The sequence below is a fragment of the Leptosomus discolor genome, chromosome 2 (genome assembly GCF_034619465.1).
Source record: "Leptosomus discolor isolate bLepDis1 chromosome 2, bLepDis1.hap2, whole genome shotgun sequence".
Taxonomy (NCBI): domain Eukaryota; kingdom Metazoa; phylum Chordata; class Aves; order Leptosomiformes; family Leptosomidae; genus Leptosomus; species Leptosomus discolor.
Window position 1 is genome coordinate 120,601,879 of NC_141392.1, and position 15,307 is coordinate 120,617,185.

The following is a 15,307-nucleotide window of genomic DNA, read 5'->3' on the forward strand; positions in this document are numbered from 1 at the left end:
TAATGAAAAATGTTATCTTCATGGTGATTCTTTAAATAAATTTAAAAAAAAAAAAAAGTAGACCTGTCATTTTAATATTTATTTTTTTAATTTGTACATTGCATGCAAACAAAAGCTTTTGAGAATGCTATGAAGACTGAATAAAAACCTTGCAGTTTAAAAATGCCCTTCTGTTGTTCTGTTCTTCCCCTTTTAAACATGCCATACTCCCAGTCTTTAGTTCTTCACTATGTACTTAAGAAGTGATCCACACATGCATTTTATCCATGTTAATCAGTGTCAACACGGATCTCAAAAAAAGGCTCTGAAGATGCACAGCAAGGTCAGTTCAATATGGATCAAGAGGAAAAAAAAAAGGGGGAGACACTGAGAAGTCAAGATTCCCAGTTACACTTGCAAAGGACAACAGGATGTCAGCTGTTTGGATGCTGACAGCCAGGAACCACAGCATCGCAGTGAGTACATGAAAATCTGAAAGCCTCAAAGGGGGACTATATAAATAACAACACACTTTGCTCCCACGCCCCAAACCCCAGCGAGGAATTGAACTGCACACGAAACATTCCTGAACAGAACTGAGAAGACATTTCAACAGGTTTTTAAACTTCTTTTATTTGCTGAGTTTGGATAGCATGCATCATTTTACAGCACCAGTAAACAAGTCAATGAAGCACACTGCTTTTAGGAACTTGTACTGTGGAATGTCTTCAAAACATCACCCTCTCCCCCTCCACTCTAGTACATAACACTAGCTGAAGACAAGACAGACATCTATCAGGGCAACTTCCTTATGGCTAAAAATACTCATAGCAGCGACTTTTAAAGGAGGGTTTTATTAAATCAAGTCATTGCACTTGGGTCATTTATTGCTATAGCGAACAAAGGCCATTAAATAATGAACACCTTTCATTTGTGGTTTTAACTGATTGTCTTGTTCTGTCCGTCTGCTGCAAGCTTACATGCAGACACAATTTCTGTAGAGGAATCCATTCCAAGATTTGTTTCATGCTCTGATCAGAGTGAAGAGCTTGTATAACAAAATTGGCTATTCCATTAGGCTCAATCCTTGCCTTTCATCACCTGATTCAGAGGTATGAATTCTAAGTGTTTAGTGTCTGACAAGAAGCATTACTGCTGCACATTATTCCTCAATATAAAGATCTGGCTCAAGTCTTCAATTGTGATGCATCTAGGCAATTAAAAGGTTAAAAGCATTAATATTGAATCAGCTCATTAGCAATGTGACTAGCAAATATTACCTAATACCTGCATAGTATATTAATCAAATTTTATGAACAATTTAAATCAGCAACAAACATCCTCCAATTGACTTTTTGATGTTTGTATTTTATGATGCATCAACTGTGGAAAAAGTATAGTCTCGAGAAGTAACACTTCCATGTCACTTGCTCAAGTGACACCCTAAATTATGACTATTCCTATGAACAGAAACTTAATTACTTCTCTTACTGGTGAAGTTGCCAAACTACGTGGCATGTTTTTGTCATTTAAATTCTAGCAGACCAAAAGGAGATAAGGTGATTACTAACAGAAGCAATGCATTTGACTGGCTTTCTGAAGCTGGATGTTTTTTAATTCTTTAATCAAATGAACACAGTGATAAATATCATTGTTTATCATCACTTTGTATATTATTCTGGTGCACAGTATTGAGCTCAGGGCTTAAAGATAATGGCAGTCCACAAGATTTCAACTGGTTTCCATAAAATATGAAAGACGCCACCTTGGACACCAGCACAATGCTGTCAAAGCAACTGTTCCAATCACTCATTAAAATACAAAGATGTTACTAAATTTAGAGGTACACAATATACTGAGAAAGTTTATGGCATAAATATATAAATATTGAGACCTTTTGAGAGTATCAAACTTCCAAACGGGTTTATTTGGAGACATATAAACAAAACCAGACTACTGTAGAAACAGACCAAGATGCATATTTAACCACTAGAAAGACTGATGACTTCGGTTTAGATACACAGAAGCACAGACATTGTGACTTAAGGTTTACTTTTTCATGCTGTAATATTTTAGGCACAACAGGTTGAGTTAAGACTGGATTCTAGCCTTGCTTCTGTATTTCTTGCGTTTTGTGGTTATAAAGTTAATTTTGTCATAATTTCCTAATTCAGTCCTAAATCCCTTTTCAATCCAATAGTGCAAGTGACAAAACGTTCTGCTAAGCTACTCTGATTAGATCATTTGTTCTTTCTACAATGCATAGGAGTTTCACCTGCTTCATTGCATTAACAAATTCCTATCTCATTACTCAACTTATAAACAGCATATCATTAATATTCTCACTGCAGACAGGCACAACAGCATAACCCTGGGTAAGACTCCCAAAATTATACAAATATCATATATTCCCTTTTGCATGTAGGGGAAAAGTAGTGACTACAATTACAATACAGTTGTTCCATCCCTTCCAACAGACTATTTTACAGATTAGTTGTAAAGATAGATCACCCTATTTATAGTATAGATCTCTTTAAAAATTAAGCTACAGGTATTCAATAAAAATCTGTTAAGAATTCCCTCTCCTTTCTATACAGATTCAGTAGTATTTTCAAGCAAACCAAAAAATAAGGTCTGCAATTCCAGCACAGTAAGAAATAAGGCCTCTTTTATATTGGCAAAAAAATTACACCATTATTCTTTTTTGTATTCTTATCTCTCTGAATAAAAGACTATATTCCTTTTTTTATTATATTTTTTCTTTAAGATTGTAGAACACCAGTATCCATTATCATGAAATAAGAGTCAGTTCTCCTTGTGTTCAGCTTTGAATTCCCGGTGAGTTAAAAACATTGAGTCCATAGCTGTCTCATGCAGACATCGCTGCTTTCTTCAATTTTTCTATTTCAAGCTGAAAATGGACATTTTGAAAAGAGAGAGAGTCAGTATTAAAGTAGCAATAATCTAAAGTCTTCAGAGCTTTCACCAAAATCATAACCTTTATATTTCAATTGCCCTTAAGCAAATAAAATTGTAACACAGAAGCAGTTGACAGCTCAGTGTTTACAGCTGATTTTATACTACTGTATTGCTAAACAAACAAGAACTTTAAATCATTAAAAATTTGCCTGTAGCTCTGGTACATTTCATTGGATAAACTCACTCTGAATAAAACAGTCAAAGCTGGGTTGTGCAATCACTTGGCATAACCCCACGTAACGCAGCATCATCACCTCAGACTAACTTCCTAATCCAGCCTTCATGCAAAATACCAGCCCATGATTCACCTGTGTTTCTTCAAATGGATTTAGAGGATACATGGAAGTTACCTCCTCTTCATCCCCAGTGCATATTTAAGGCAACTCCATTGACCGCTTTGCAGATGCGTTAAGAAGACGACTCAGCAGAAGTTCTTCTCAAGTTTTGAAAGTAGCTTTGTAGTCAATGAATACTATTTCACATAAATGAAATGCCTTTTTGTACCAAACTGGAATAATTTTCTACAATGAGCTCATCCTATTAACTACTTAATGGCATTATACTGTAATGCAGGTAGCCTTCTTCACCAATAAATTGAGAGGAGTGGCGTTCATTCATAAGGAAATTTTTCAGATGCATTGTTCTTTTGGCAAATTATCCACTTAATATTTAAACAGGTCATCAAAAATTTAGGAAAGTTTACTTTTGCCCTATTTTTCTTTCGATTGAAGTAAATCTGCCCCTCAATCTTATAAAAGCAAAGAATTAACCTTCTCTCTTGGAACACGTCCAGTTGGACATACTTCTATCTACAGAAGAATCTAAACTGAACTCGCACCCCAATATCCATACATGCTGTTAAAAGTAATTTTCCAGATAAAGAAAGCTGAACTAAGATGAACTGTGAATCTTCCAACTGCCTCGTGAGGGATTCATTCAACCACCCACTAACACAGCAATAAAAAAAAAAACAACAAAACCCAACCAAAACAAAGCATTGAGCAGATTCATTAAGACTTTCCTGTGGCATCAAATTCCAGAACACTGCCTACACACTTCTAAAGCTTCCCCCCCCCCTCAGATTGCTAACATTACCTCTAAATTACTTCGCAAGAGCTTCTCTTCTTCCAAATCCTTCCTTAGTTTTTCCAGTTCTCTCCTAATAGTTAAGATATCAGAGATACAAGTTACAGGGGGGGTGAAAAAAAAATTTTAAAAATCACATTAGTGAGAAAAGGAAGCACAGGCCTTGGCTAAATTTTACAAGAAGAATTCATGTAACAACTGTCTGATGCTACATCTTATAAAGAAAACTTAGATATAGTACATGCCCACTAGTGAGCTGGTACTCAAATTTGGTGGACCAAGCTTCCATCAATTCTAAACACTTCTTACCCATCATTATGCAGTTATCCCTAACTTATAATCACAATTTTAAGTAGGCTACTTAAAAATTCGTACTGTTATTTTACTTGGAAAGCTGAATTTAGGCTAAAATAACCTGGCAACTTCTACATAGAGAACAGAAACTCTTTAGAATGGAAAGTTCCTGAAACATGTTTTATTTCATAACTATGTTCAGGCAAGAAAGTGATAAGAATTATCAAGTCACTGAAGAACTAGTTTTTTAATCTCCAGAACTCATAATTCACTAGTTTGCTTTGGAAACCAACTGACCCTGATGCTTTATAGCCTCTCAAGAGGTCACTCTAAAAGCCAGTTTGGTTAGCACTAGTCATCATTTAAATAGTACCAAAATGAATGTCTGTGCTGTAAAACTAAAACCAGAAAAGGTAAATTTCCCCTAAATTCATCTTAACTATGTTTACTCAAACATCACATACATTTTTCTTCTACATCATTCTTCAAACACAACCCTACCCACATACACACAGATGATGGGGCCACCAAGATCACCGATTTGAAAAGCTCAGTAATATCTTTCCCTACTACCAGTCACGTCAATACGGCAGTTACTTGTGCACAGTGTTAGATAAGGACAACATGAGAATTTACGTTAAATATCACAAAAACTATCCACTTTTCCTTACAGTGAATGCACTAACTGTTTAAGCAACATTTTCAAAATGCTGCAACGAATGCAGGAGCACGAAGTAGGATGGAAAAAATGCGTACACATTCCAGAAATACTCTGCCATCAAATTTGTATGTATTTAGGACATCTAATTTGATCAACTTCTTTACTAATTCAGAACCTTTCTTTAGAATAGCCTTTTTTTTTAAAGAAGTTTGCATTAGAGAAATTTGAAAGATATCTATACATTCCTTTGAAGATTGAGAAGGAAATATTTACCCATGTTCTTTCCTCAGTGCGTCTACTAAATCCATCAAATCATTAATCTGAGTCCTGAGCTCTTCCACAGAAATTTTTTCATCATCTCTTTCTCCTTTAAGCTGGATGTCTCCAGGAGAAAAGTTGAGTATAACAGAACTTGGTCTCTGAGATGAAGATGGAATTGGTGGACTGAATGCAGATGGCTGAAAAAATACATCAGTAGAAAGCTAAGAAATGAGATCATACTGACCACTTACAGCATAAAGGTTGCACTGCTATGGGAGCTACATGTGCACAAATTTCCTTCATTTTCTACCCAAAAGGTAAAAAACAATGTCCAGTTCAAATGGACTACTGTAGTATACCCAATACAGTTATTTTATACAGCTCTTTATTAAGCATTTCCCTGAGGTTCCTGTAGTCGGTAAAATAACCCATGGTCACACTGCAGTTCTCTATACTTTAGGAAAAAACAAGCAATTTAATGGAGCCCATTAGTTAATTATAAACAATCTTTTGTGCACCTTTCTGATCTGCTCAGTTGTTCTGGCCGTCAGCCGGCTAAAGACTGAGCAGACATAAGCTTGTTTGAGAAACGAGACACCATAGTTTCAAGCTACCTGATACGACAGTTCTCATCGGAACTAACAAGCTTTATACTAAAGTATAAATGAACTTTATACTAAATGACAAGACTCACTTGCATTGAAATACAGTCATTTGCATTTATGTGGTTGCATCAATCTAAACTGGAAATACAAGCAAAACAAACAGAACACGTAGCTGCCTGGTACTTCCCTAGCTCCTTGGTATCATACCTTTTTTGTTTCAAATGGCTTTGGTTTGGCACTTTCTTCTTCTTTCTGCACCTTCAAATTTTTTTCTGGGCTCACGTTTTGACTTGCCTGGTAAATCATTTATAAAAAATGAAAAGGTTTTCAGAACTCAAATAAATAAAGCAAATAAAAAAAGAACTGTCACATGCTTCTAAAGATGCAATAGAAAAAAGAAAAAAAAAATCTAAACTTAAATTGCCAGACTGCCATGGTTCTCTTTCCCTGCCCATCAGGACTTTCCTTCCCCGGAATACTCATCCTGTTGAATTTAAATCAAACATAGGACTCTTGGGCAGGATTTTCAAGCATCTCTGCAACACTTAAAAGTCCTTAATGCTTTTGGGAGCCTGCAGGTGCTTCCATGAAACACGAACGTTAATAGGCAGTAACTGTAGATGGTAACTGGCACGACGGAACTATACAACACCTGTTGACATAATTTGATTTCAAGGACTCTGAACCACTGGTTCACACGGTCTGACAATCTCACATCTTAGCACGTGAGATCACAAACCCTTGATTACAGCAACATTAAATCACAGATTTGTTGTGGCCAAAGACTACATATTGTTAGGCTTGTAAGGCACTACGGACACTTTCAGAGTTGTGTGTACGCACAACCCCTATTGCATCACCAGTGACGTTAGAAGGGCTGAGTACTTACTGCAGCAATGCCCCCCAGAACAGAAAGACTCCTTCAGCTGCAACACAGTCGCGTTGTTTCTCTTACCCGCACTTCCCTCCTGGGAATGGATATTGCTATAGACAAAACCTACAGGACTTGAACCTCTGCGACATTTTGCATTTTGCTCTCTTTCCCAGTGCAATCCTCTTTCCTGGGAAGGCAGTTCTTAGTTCACTACTAAGAAAACACACCAAATATACTCACAGGACTACTGCAATTGAAACGTGACGGCAGCCTCCTACCAGGCATCTTGGGTCGGTTTGCAGTAGGGTGGGATAGATTATCTGAGGTAGCTATTACATCATCAAAGCTTAACAGATCTAGAAAAAGATGAAAACACAGACTACCATCAAGACCAGAAGGTTTTGCTGCATTGCTTTTTTTTTTAAATCACATTTTTCCTTAAGACAAAAAAAATAAATACAGAATTTATCACAATTCTTATTGTTTCAAAGATTTTCAGCATATACAATGCATAAGCCACATGAAACAACTACATGACTTTGACATCGGGGAAATCACATTTTCCCCCTTGAAAAAAACCAAGAGTTAATCAACTAGCATTTAAATTCAAGTTCTCAACAGAAGAAGCGCTGTAGCAACACAGCAGCATAAAACAGATCTAACAAGTATCCGCAGAAAAATGTATTTATGACTGATCTTTGAGAGGTGCCATATTCAACTATTGGAGAGCACATTTTCTTGTCTCTAAACTTGCATGAAAAGTGTGAAAATCCAAGTTCAGTGATTAAGACAAAAATAAAAGCAACATGGTAAGGTAAATGTCCACATGCTGGTGAAAGTAAGTTAACAAGACATTAACTGCAAATATTTCTGTGCAGAGAAGTTTTTTCATATGCAGTACTTCATCTAAAGAAAATACACGACTTCAGAAAGTCTGTAATAAAACATTTCAAAACTCTATTCTCATGCTTTATTAAATCTTAGAGATCTCTTCACTCATTAGTCTCTTTATGCTCATAGCTCTAGGTAAACTCCCTCTTAGATCAACAGAAATTCTTTACATCCTATGGGAAGAGGTAATCTCAGGAAAAAATACTATTAATAGGAAGAGCAGAACATACCTAATCTAGGAAGATTAGTACTTCACCTAGTTAACAACTGGACTTCTTAACTGTTTCTCCACAAAAATAATAATACTTACCTGACAAGAGATGTGTAATGAGATAGGTTTTTTTATTTAAGCATTGACATAAGATTATGGATATTAAATATCATTTTACAACACGTATTCATTAGACTTATTCTAGCGACTCTAAATGTTTAACTAAAATGCCATACAGCCTTTACTATGGGCACCAAAAGTAACATTCAAGGTTTTGGGGTTTGGTTTAGGGGTTTTTTTGATGATCTTCAATTTTTACATGACATTATGATTTTTCAAACAGAAACTATGATATTTCTTTCCCTATTCTCTCACTCATGCCACTTCGGTGTTTGGCTGACTTAAAATAACCACATCATATTAATAATAAAAATTAATCCAAGTTTTACTCATGCATTGTCAAAGCTAACTTATACCTGTAGGAACTAAGTTTTCCACTGAATGTTTTAACTGATTTTAATGTCTTCTATTCTGCGCTACTGTCCCTGAAGTCCTTAAAATATTCACATCTTCCAGACATCCCTGAACACAACTTTTTATCACCTGTCGCCTTGCTGAAATGCAAGCATTTACAACACTATCTGTTGCCAATCAGTTTTGCTGCTTTTTCATTTTATTGAAGAGAATGTAAAGACAGTCTTTTGTAAACATGTAATCATATCTGCAATTTAAAAAAAAGCGGGGAAGAAAAACAAAGAAGGAAGAAACAGAAGAGTGATGAATGGCAAGCGGCTGATGGAAAAGAGGATGAGGGAGGAATAAATAACTACAAAGCTATTTCTGTTGTAGTCTGTACCTTACTAAAGGTCAAGCAACAGTGACCAAGGGATATTCTTGATATATGTTCTTTACTCAATTGTCAGTAATCCCAGAGCACTAACCCATGCCAAAGTGCGAGTCAAGATTTATGTTAGTTAGGTGTTACTAAAAAGGTAACGAGAAGGCAGGGAAAAAATACATTTGCCTTTTCCCCCATCTCAGTAACTTTTGTCTTTAAACAATTTACCTTTTGTCATTCTGCAGAAATGACAAATCATTTGGCAGTAAATTTAAAAAAGAATTGTAAATTGAGTTGCTATTATGATTTTAATGCCAGCCCTGTCTCCATGAACAAAGTGACCATCAGGTGCACTAAGAATATTAACAACATATTAAGAACAATGTGTACTTCTGAAAAAAAATCACAGTACTTGACAAGGCTTGAAGGTGAAGACTGCTACAGTCTTGAATTCTATATGATTTAAATGCAGATGGCGAGAGGACGCTAAAGCCAGGGGTTTTATTTTTCCTATTTGTAAGAGCTTCTAAAGAAAATTGCTACACCTGAGAGCTGCTCAGCATTAAAATATTACCAGCCCATTACAGTCAGAGGGAATTCTGACTGCACTTCCATCTTCCTTTTTACCCTTCCATTTTGTTGCTTTGTTATATAGAGGGAAGAAATTAAAACACAGGCTGGTGGGGATTAGGGTTTGTGGTTTTCGTGGTGATGGGTTTGTTTGTTTTATTGTGGGTTTAGGGAGCTGGTTTGTTTTTCTGTTTAAACAGCATTCTTAGTTATTTTAGGAGAAAGTTTGGCCCCAGTGAAACCAACAGAGATACTGATGAAAGCCATTGAAAGTTCACAATTTACACACATTTCAATCAATAAAGTGATTTATCAATTAACTTTCTTACAGCCAGCCTGTGAGTAACTGTTAAAGGAAATCCCATCATAGTGCCAAACAAGTAATACCATACACTCGGGGATAATTTGAGTCAAAAAATTATTTTAAGGCTGAGCGAAAGCACCGTCTTTTCTAGAAAGATGAGCCAAGCGTAAGCAGTTACTTAGGACAGACTATTAGAAATGTCTCTTCTGCAAGCTTAACACGGATCTGTAACGGAACTGTTAGGAGCCTGAACAGATACAACTAGGTGAGAGATTTTGTTAAGATTTGTGAACGCTTCAAGTGTATCCATAGCAGTTTGTCTTAAAAAGCCTTCACAAAAAGAAGCAAAGCTGAAGGGGTGTCTAAAGAAATTATGATTCCAACATCTCATGTGGCTGGGGTCATCACAGAAGTGAAACGTATCCAATATTTCAGAAGACAAGACCTTACATTAATCTGCAGAGTAAGAGAAGATGGCAGCCCTTTTTCCTATTAGTCATCTTGCTGAGACTGCACCCCAAAAATTAGGGGACAGATATAAGCTTTAGAATATTTAAATTTACAGTCAAGCAACAGTAAGGTATTTGCTACAATTAAGCATATGCTCAGTACATAAATTTTAAAAATACTGTTTTACAAGACTCATGATACTAAAGAGCCAACACTACTGGATTCAGTGCCCAAAGGCTTCATAATTGCATAATTTGTGTGTACAGAAAGACAAAGCCATTCAACCTACATACATCAAAAGCGCTCTAAGTATTGAAGACATTTCACTATAAACACTAGGTTTGGCTTATCAATAGCTGGACTGTAAAGTGCTTCTTTTTTCTTTTTAATCCCCACCAGTTGCTAATTGAAAAGTATACTGAAAGTAACTTCTTCTTTAACAGCTAAGGAAAAGAGGCAATCAATCAAACAAAAAAAGCATTTCAAATTGAAACCCAAAAATTTTAGTATCAATAACTGCAACTGAAAATTACGCTTATGACGTTAAGAAGAGGCTACGTGTATGGCATAAAGCATTTGGATTTCCTTATAGTTTGTTATCTTACCAAAATGGAGAAGGGTAGGGTAATTTCCTGACACGTAAGAAGGGAAACATGGCAAACAGGATAGGAAACAAAATCTGGAAAGAAAAGTCAAGGAGAGGAATGTCTAGAAAAAGATTCTGAACAAAAAAATTATTTTACAAAGCAGGAAAAAGAAACATTTGTAGAAGAAACAGAATTGCTTTACATGTTCAGCATGCTAGTATTACAGCTTTAGTCTTTTACAGTACCTTAATCCTAATCGAGGAGAGAAACACTTATGCAATTTTTCAAATAAAGCTTCAAGAGGAGGTATTTCAACAAGATCAACGTTTCTGAATGTTTTTGAGTATTTGGCCCTATCTGATGGCTGGGAACCTAATTTTGGTGTGCAGGTGGGTTGGTTTTTCCCCATAGATACAGAGTATTTGCAGCTTCTCCTTACACTAAATTGAAAGTGGCGTGACCTACACCACACTTCACGGTCAAACTAATTTGCAAAAAAATAAGACCCATACTGAAAGGAATTGTTCTTTCTGAAAATAAGTTCACTTCAGGGTGGGGTGAGGGGAGGAAGAGAGCCCCTGGTAACACAGTCGCCAACCCTTGCCATATATTTCTCCCCATGTTTTAGTATCTACTCTAGTTCTTGTAAGATTAAACAATCTTAAACTTTATGGAAGGTCCCAACATCTTTGGAGCTTTATACAGCCTTAGCTGCTGCACAGAGTATTATGTCTTTAGCAGCAGAATGCATATGGAGACATAAAGCATGAGACTCATGAAATTTTACTGGCAGGAGTTTGGACTAGCCTCTCTTCACGAGAGAAGTAAAAAACTACAAGTGACTCAGGCAGATTGGTTTAAACAAGGACAGTTTCCAACAACAGAAGATTTTTCAAACTTTCTTTAAACAGCAGCTCCTCGATGCTGTCAGTGCTGCATGCCCACACGGACTGCCTGAGCCTCCTTTGCTTGCCTGCACCAAACAAGGACCACTGAACAGACCTCACCCACTTGCTTGTTATGCACCCTTGTCCCCTGCCCCATGTAGGTACTAAAATCTTGAGTTTCTCCATGAGCCTGTAAAATCTTACGTTAGCAAATCAGAATTCATAGATTTTTTTTTTTTCTAAATCTGTATAAAATTAGGGGGGGTATATATATGAAAACCTAATATAACAGCTATTACGTTGCCACTCTGGTTAATAAAATGGCAAGATAATTGCACCTAAAAAAAAAAAAAAAAACAAACAAAAAACCCCCACAAACAAAACAACCAGACGTTTTCCTGGGGATAAATGGTAGCATGCTATACATCTAGTACAACCCTAGAGATAAACATCTGAACGGTAGGACAAGGCTTACATCTTTAAGGCTAGGTTGTACATCACTCCCATCTCCCAGCTTACTCTGGCCTTAAAGTGTTTCTTCTGTACCCTCACTCAAACTCATCTTTAAATAGAATCAATACTTAAACTGTCAATTCAAAATCTTTAAAACAAGACATACCACACCATATGCATAGATTTTACTGAGGAATATAAAAAACCCTTATAAATACTTTAGGGTAACACTGATATTTATAATATTTCCAGGATATTTTAATACCTACTCAAGTCCAGCTTTTTACGGCTCAGAAAAACCTAACTTCTGTATTCAAATTATACATCAACTAATCTTTCCCCATACAAAGCATTTAAGCTTAGAAGCACATTTTAAAACGCTTAATGGAAAAATATCAGTACTCTTTTCTACTCATAAACTACTTCAGCTTTTTAATGCATTATTTTTATCTCTCAGATGAGAGAACCAATGTCAGAACCAACTATTCTACTACCTGAATATCATAATTGTCCTAAAAAAAGACAATTAAATCAAGTTATACTATTTCAAAATATATTACTACTAAAACTTTTTCTGTGACGAAATTGAGGTACGTAAGCCAAACACTGCAGGTACAATTCACTAAAGCTTTTCCTGCAGTGGTTAATTGTACAATAAAATTAATTTAGAGTTTAACAAAAATATATGCCTAAAGCAGATGTTCTCTGCCTAAGAGGCACACAGAGGATCGAAATCAATTGCGTTGTCAGTAAAAGACAAAAGGTAACTACATAATAGCTCAGAGAGCCTGGTAATCAATGTGGGCACTTTAACCAGTATCAAGGTTTTTACTGAACAAATTCAGTCTTAAAGAAATGCCAGGTTTGACTCAGGGTGCATTAAGCAAAGCCATAAGCATGAAATTCAAATGTACAGTGTTCCATGCTCGCCCAAATTTAAGGTATGATAAAGTCATAATCTAGATTGGCTATAAACTTCATCACAGAACGCTGAAGGTAACAGCACTACTAAAACCACACAAAATTAGCTAGAAAAGGGAAAGTTACCTGGAATGCAAGAGCAGAACAAACAGAACCAGTCAGCAAGGAAAATAATTTCATAAAAACGCAAGATAAAAGGGGCAGCAAAAAAAAAAAAAAGGTTTCAAATTAGAAGAACAAACCACGACCTACATTTCTCCCTCCCTGTCATCTATTACAACACAGAGCTCATCAGCTACCTCCAAACAGCCTACTGACATCTGTTCATCTCTTGCTGACTCTCACCTTCAGCTACCTTACAGCACTTCTAAAAAACCAGACTTTCTACTGAACAGGCATAATGTGTGTTCATAATGTGTGCCGTGCCCTCTGTGGCACTTTGAGTAAATTACTTTAAAAGTTTATTCTAACCTTGTAAAATACTGCAATTCAAACAGAAAGACCCGAAATAATTTTTCTTTTCTTTTCTTACCTGATTCTTTAGAGCTCTTTACCACAAGTGAATCTACCTCTACTGATTTTGGTCTAAGTGGTAACGGTTCAGAGTCTAACTTTGGTTTTGCTACTGGCTCAACTTCAGATTTCGGTCGAAGAGAAACAATTTCTCCATTAGATCTGTAGTGAAAAAAAAAAACAACAAGACAAACCTAGTCAAGAGATTAAATAGTTTACAACTGTTAACACACCAATTAGAAGTAAACTAGCAAATTTCAGTATATGCTATCATTTTCTAAAGCCTTGCTTAAAATCAAGTCTTTCACAGAGCAATTTCTAGTCCTATAGAAGCCAATTCTTCTGTCCCAGCTCTTGCAGAATTGTCAAACATGTACAATCCAAAACTTTTACTGCAGGACACATTTTGGTACTTAAATCTAAAATATTACACTTCAGTGCAACAGAAAACAAAAAAATTGAATAGCACCTTCAGTAACCTCTTGAAATAATCAGAAACAGACTCCTTGACATCAAAAACTTCCTGCAAAGAAAAAAGCTGCCAAGAACAAGTTATTTCTTTCTGACTACACAATAAAGTACCTTGTATATATGCCTTTTATTCTACCATGCATTCTTTGCATGTCTGGTCACACCATCCAGGGACAAAAAAAAAAAAAAAAAAAACACCAAAAAAACCAAAACACACACAGATGGAAAAAAAAGAATAGATGATATTTTCCTTTACAAGTCTTGCATTATCTATGCCATAGCATAAAAACAGCATCATTGAATCATTAAGGTTGGAAAAGACCTTTAAGACCAGAGTCCAGCTAACCTGGCACTGCCAAGTCCACCACTAAACCACATCCCGAACTGCCACACCTACACATTTCTTGAACACCTCCAGGGACAGTGACTCCACCACTTCCCTGGGCAGCCTGTTCCAGTGCTTGACAACCCCCTTGGTGAAGAAATTTTTCCTAATGTCCAATCTAAACCTCCCCTGGTGCAACTTAAGCCAATACCTCTCATTCTATCACTTGCTACTTGGGAGAAGAGACCAACCCCCACCTCACTACAGCCTCCTTTCAGGCAGTTGTAGAGAGCGATAAGGTCTCCCCTCAGCCTCCTCTTCTCCACACTAAACACCCCGAGTTCCCTCAGCTGCTCCCCATAAGACCTGTTCTCCAGACCCTTCACCAGCTTCGTTGCCCTTCTCTGGACACGCTCCAGCACCTCAATGTCTTTCTTGCAGTGAGGGGCCCAAAACTGCACCCAGCATTTGAGGTGCAGCCTCACCAGCGCCAAGCACAGGGGCACGATCACCTCCCTGCTCCTGCTGGCCACACCATTGCTGACACAGGCCAGGATGCTGTTGGCCTTCTTGGCCACCTGGGCACACTGCTGGCTCATGTTCAGCCGGCTGTTGACCAGCACCCCCAGGTCCTTTCCCACCGGGCACTTTCCAGCCACTCATCCCCAGCCTGTAGCGCTGCATGGGGTTGGTGTGACCCAAGTGCAGGACCCGGCACTTGGCCTTGTTAAACCTCATAGCATTGGCCTCGGGCCATCGATCCAGCCTGTCCAGGTCCCTCTGCAGAGCCTTCCTACCCTCGAGCAGATCAACACTCCCACTCAACTTGGTGTTATCTGCAAACTGACTGAGGGAGCACTCAATGCCCTCATCCAGATCGACTGATAGAGATATCAAACAAGACGGGCCCCAAAACTGAGCCCTGGCAAACACCGCTTGCGACCGGCTGCCAGCTGGATTGAACTCCATTCACCACAACACTCGGTGCTCGCCCATCCAACCATTTTACCCAGCAAATCATATGCCTGTCCAAGCCACAAGCAGCCAGTTTCTCCAGGAGAATGCTGGAAATGGTGTCAAAGGCTTTACTGAAGTCTAGGTAGGCAACATGCACAGCCTTTCCTTCATCCACTAAGCAGGTCACCTT

General features: G+C 37.4%; 1 protein-coding gene across 1 annotated transcript in view; it reads right to left on the bottom strand.

The window, feature by feature from the left end:
• Positions 1–2,848: 2,848 nt before the first annotated feature.
• The window catches only part of CD2AP (CD2 associated protein), a 70,271-nt gene continuing 57,812 nt past the window's right edge, over positions 2,849–15,307 (bottom strand). Inside the window, exons 13-18 of the mRNA XM_086460484.1 lie at positions 13,384–13,526; positions 6,980–7,095; positions 6,073–6,159; positions 5,273–5,457; positions 4,054–4,117; positions 2,849–2,890 (exon numbers count right to left, since the gene is read on the bottom strand). Of these exons, the coding sequence (XP_086316610.1) occupies positions 2,849–2,890; positions 4,054–4,117; positions 5,273–5,457; positions 6,073–6,159; positions 6,980–7,095; positions 13,384–13,526 (637 nt within the window). The remainder of the gene's footprint in view (positions 2,891–4,053; positions 4,118–5,272; positions 5,458–6,072; positions 6,160–6,979; positions 7,096–13,383; positions 13,527–15,307) is intronic.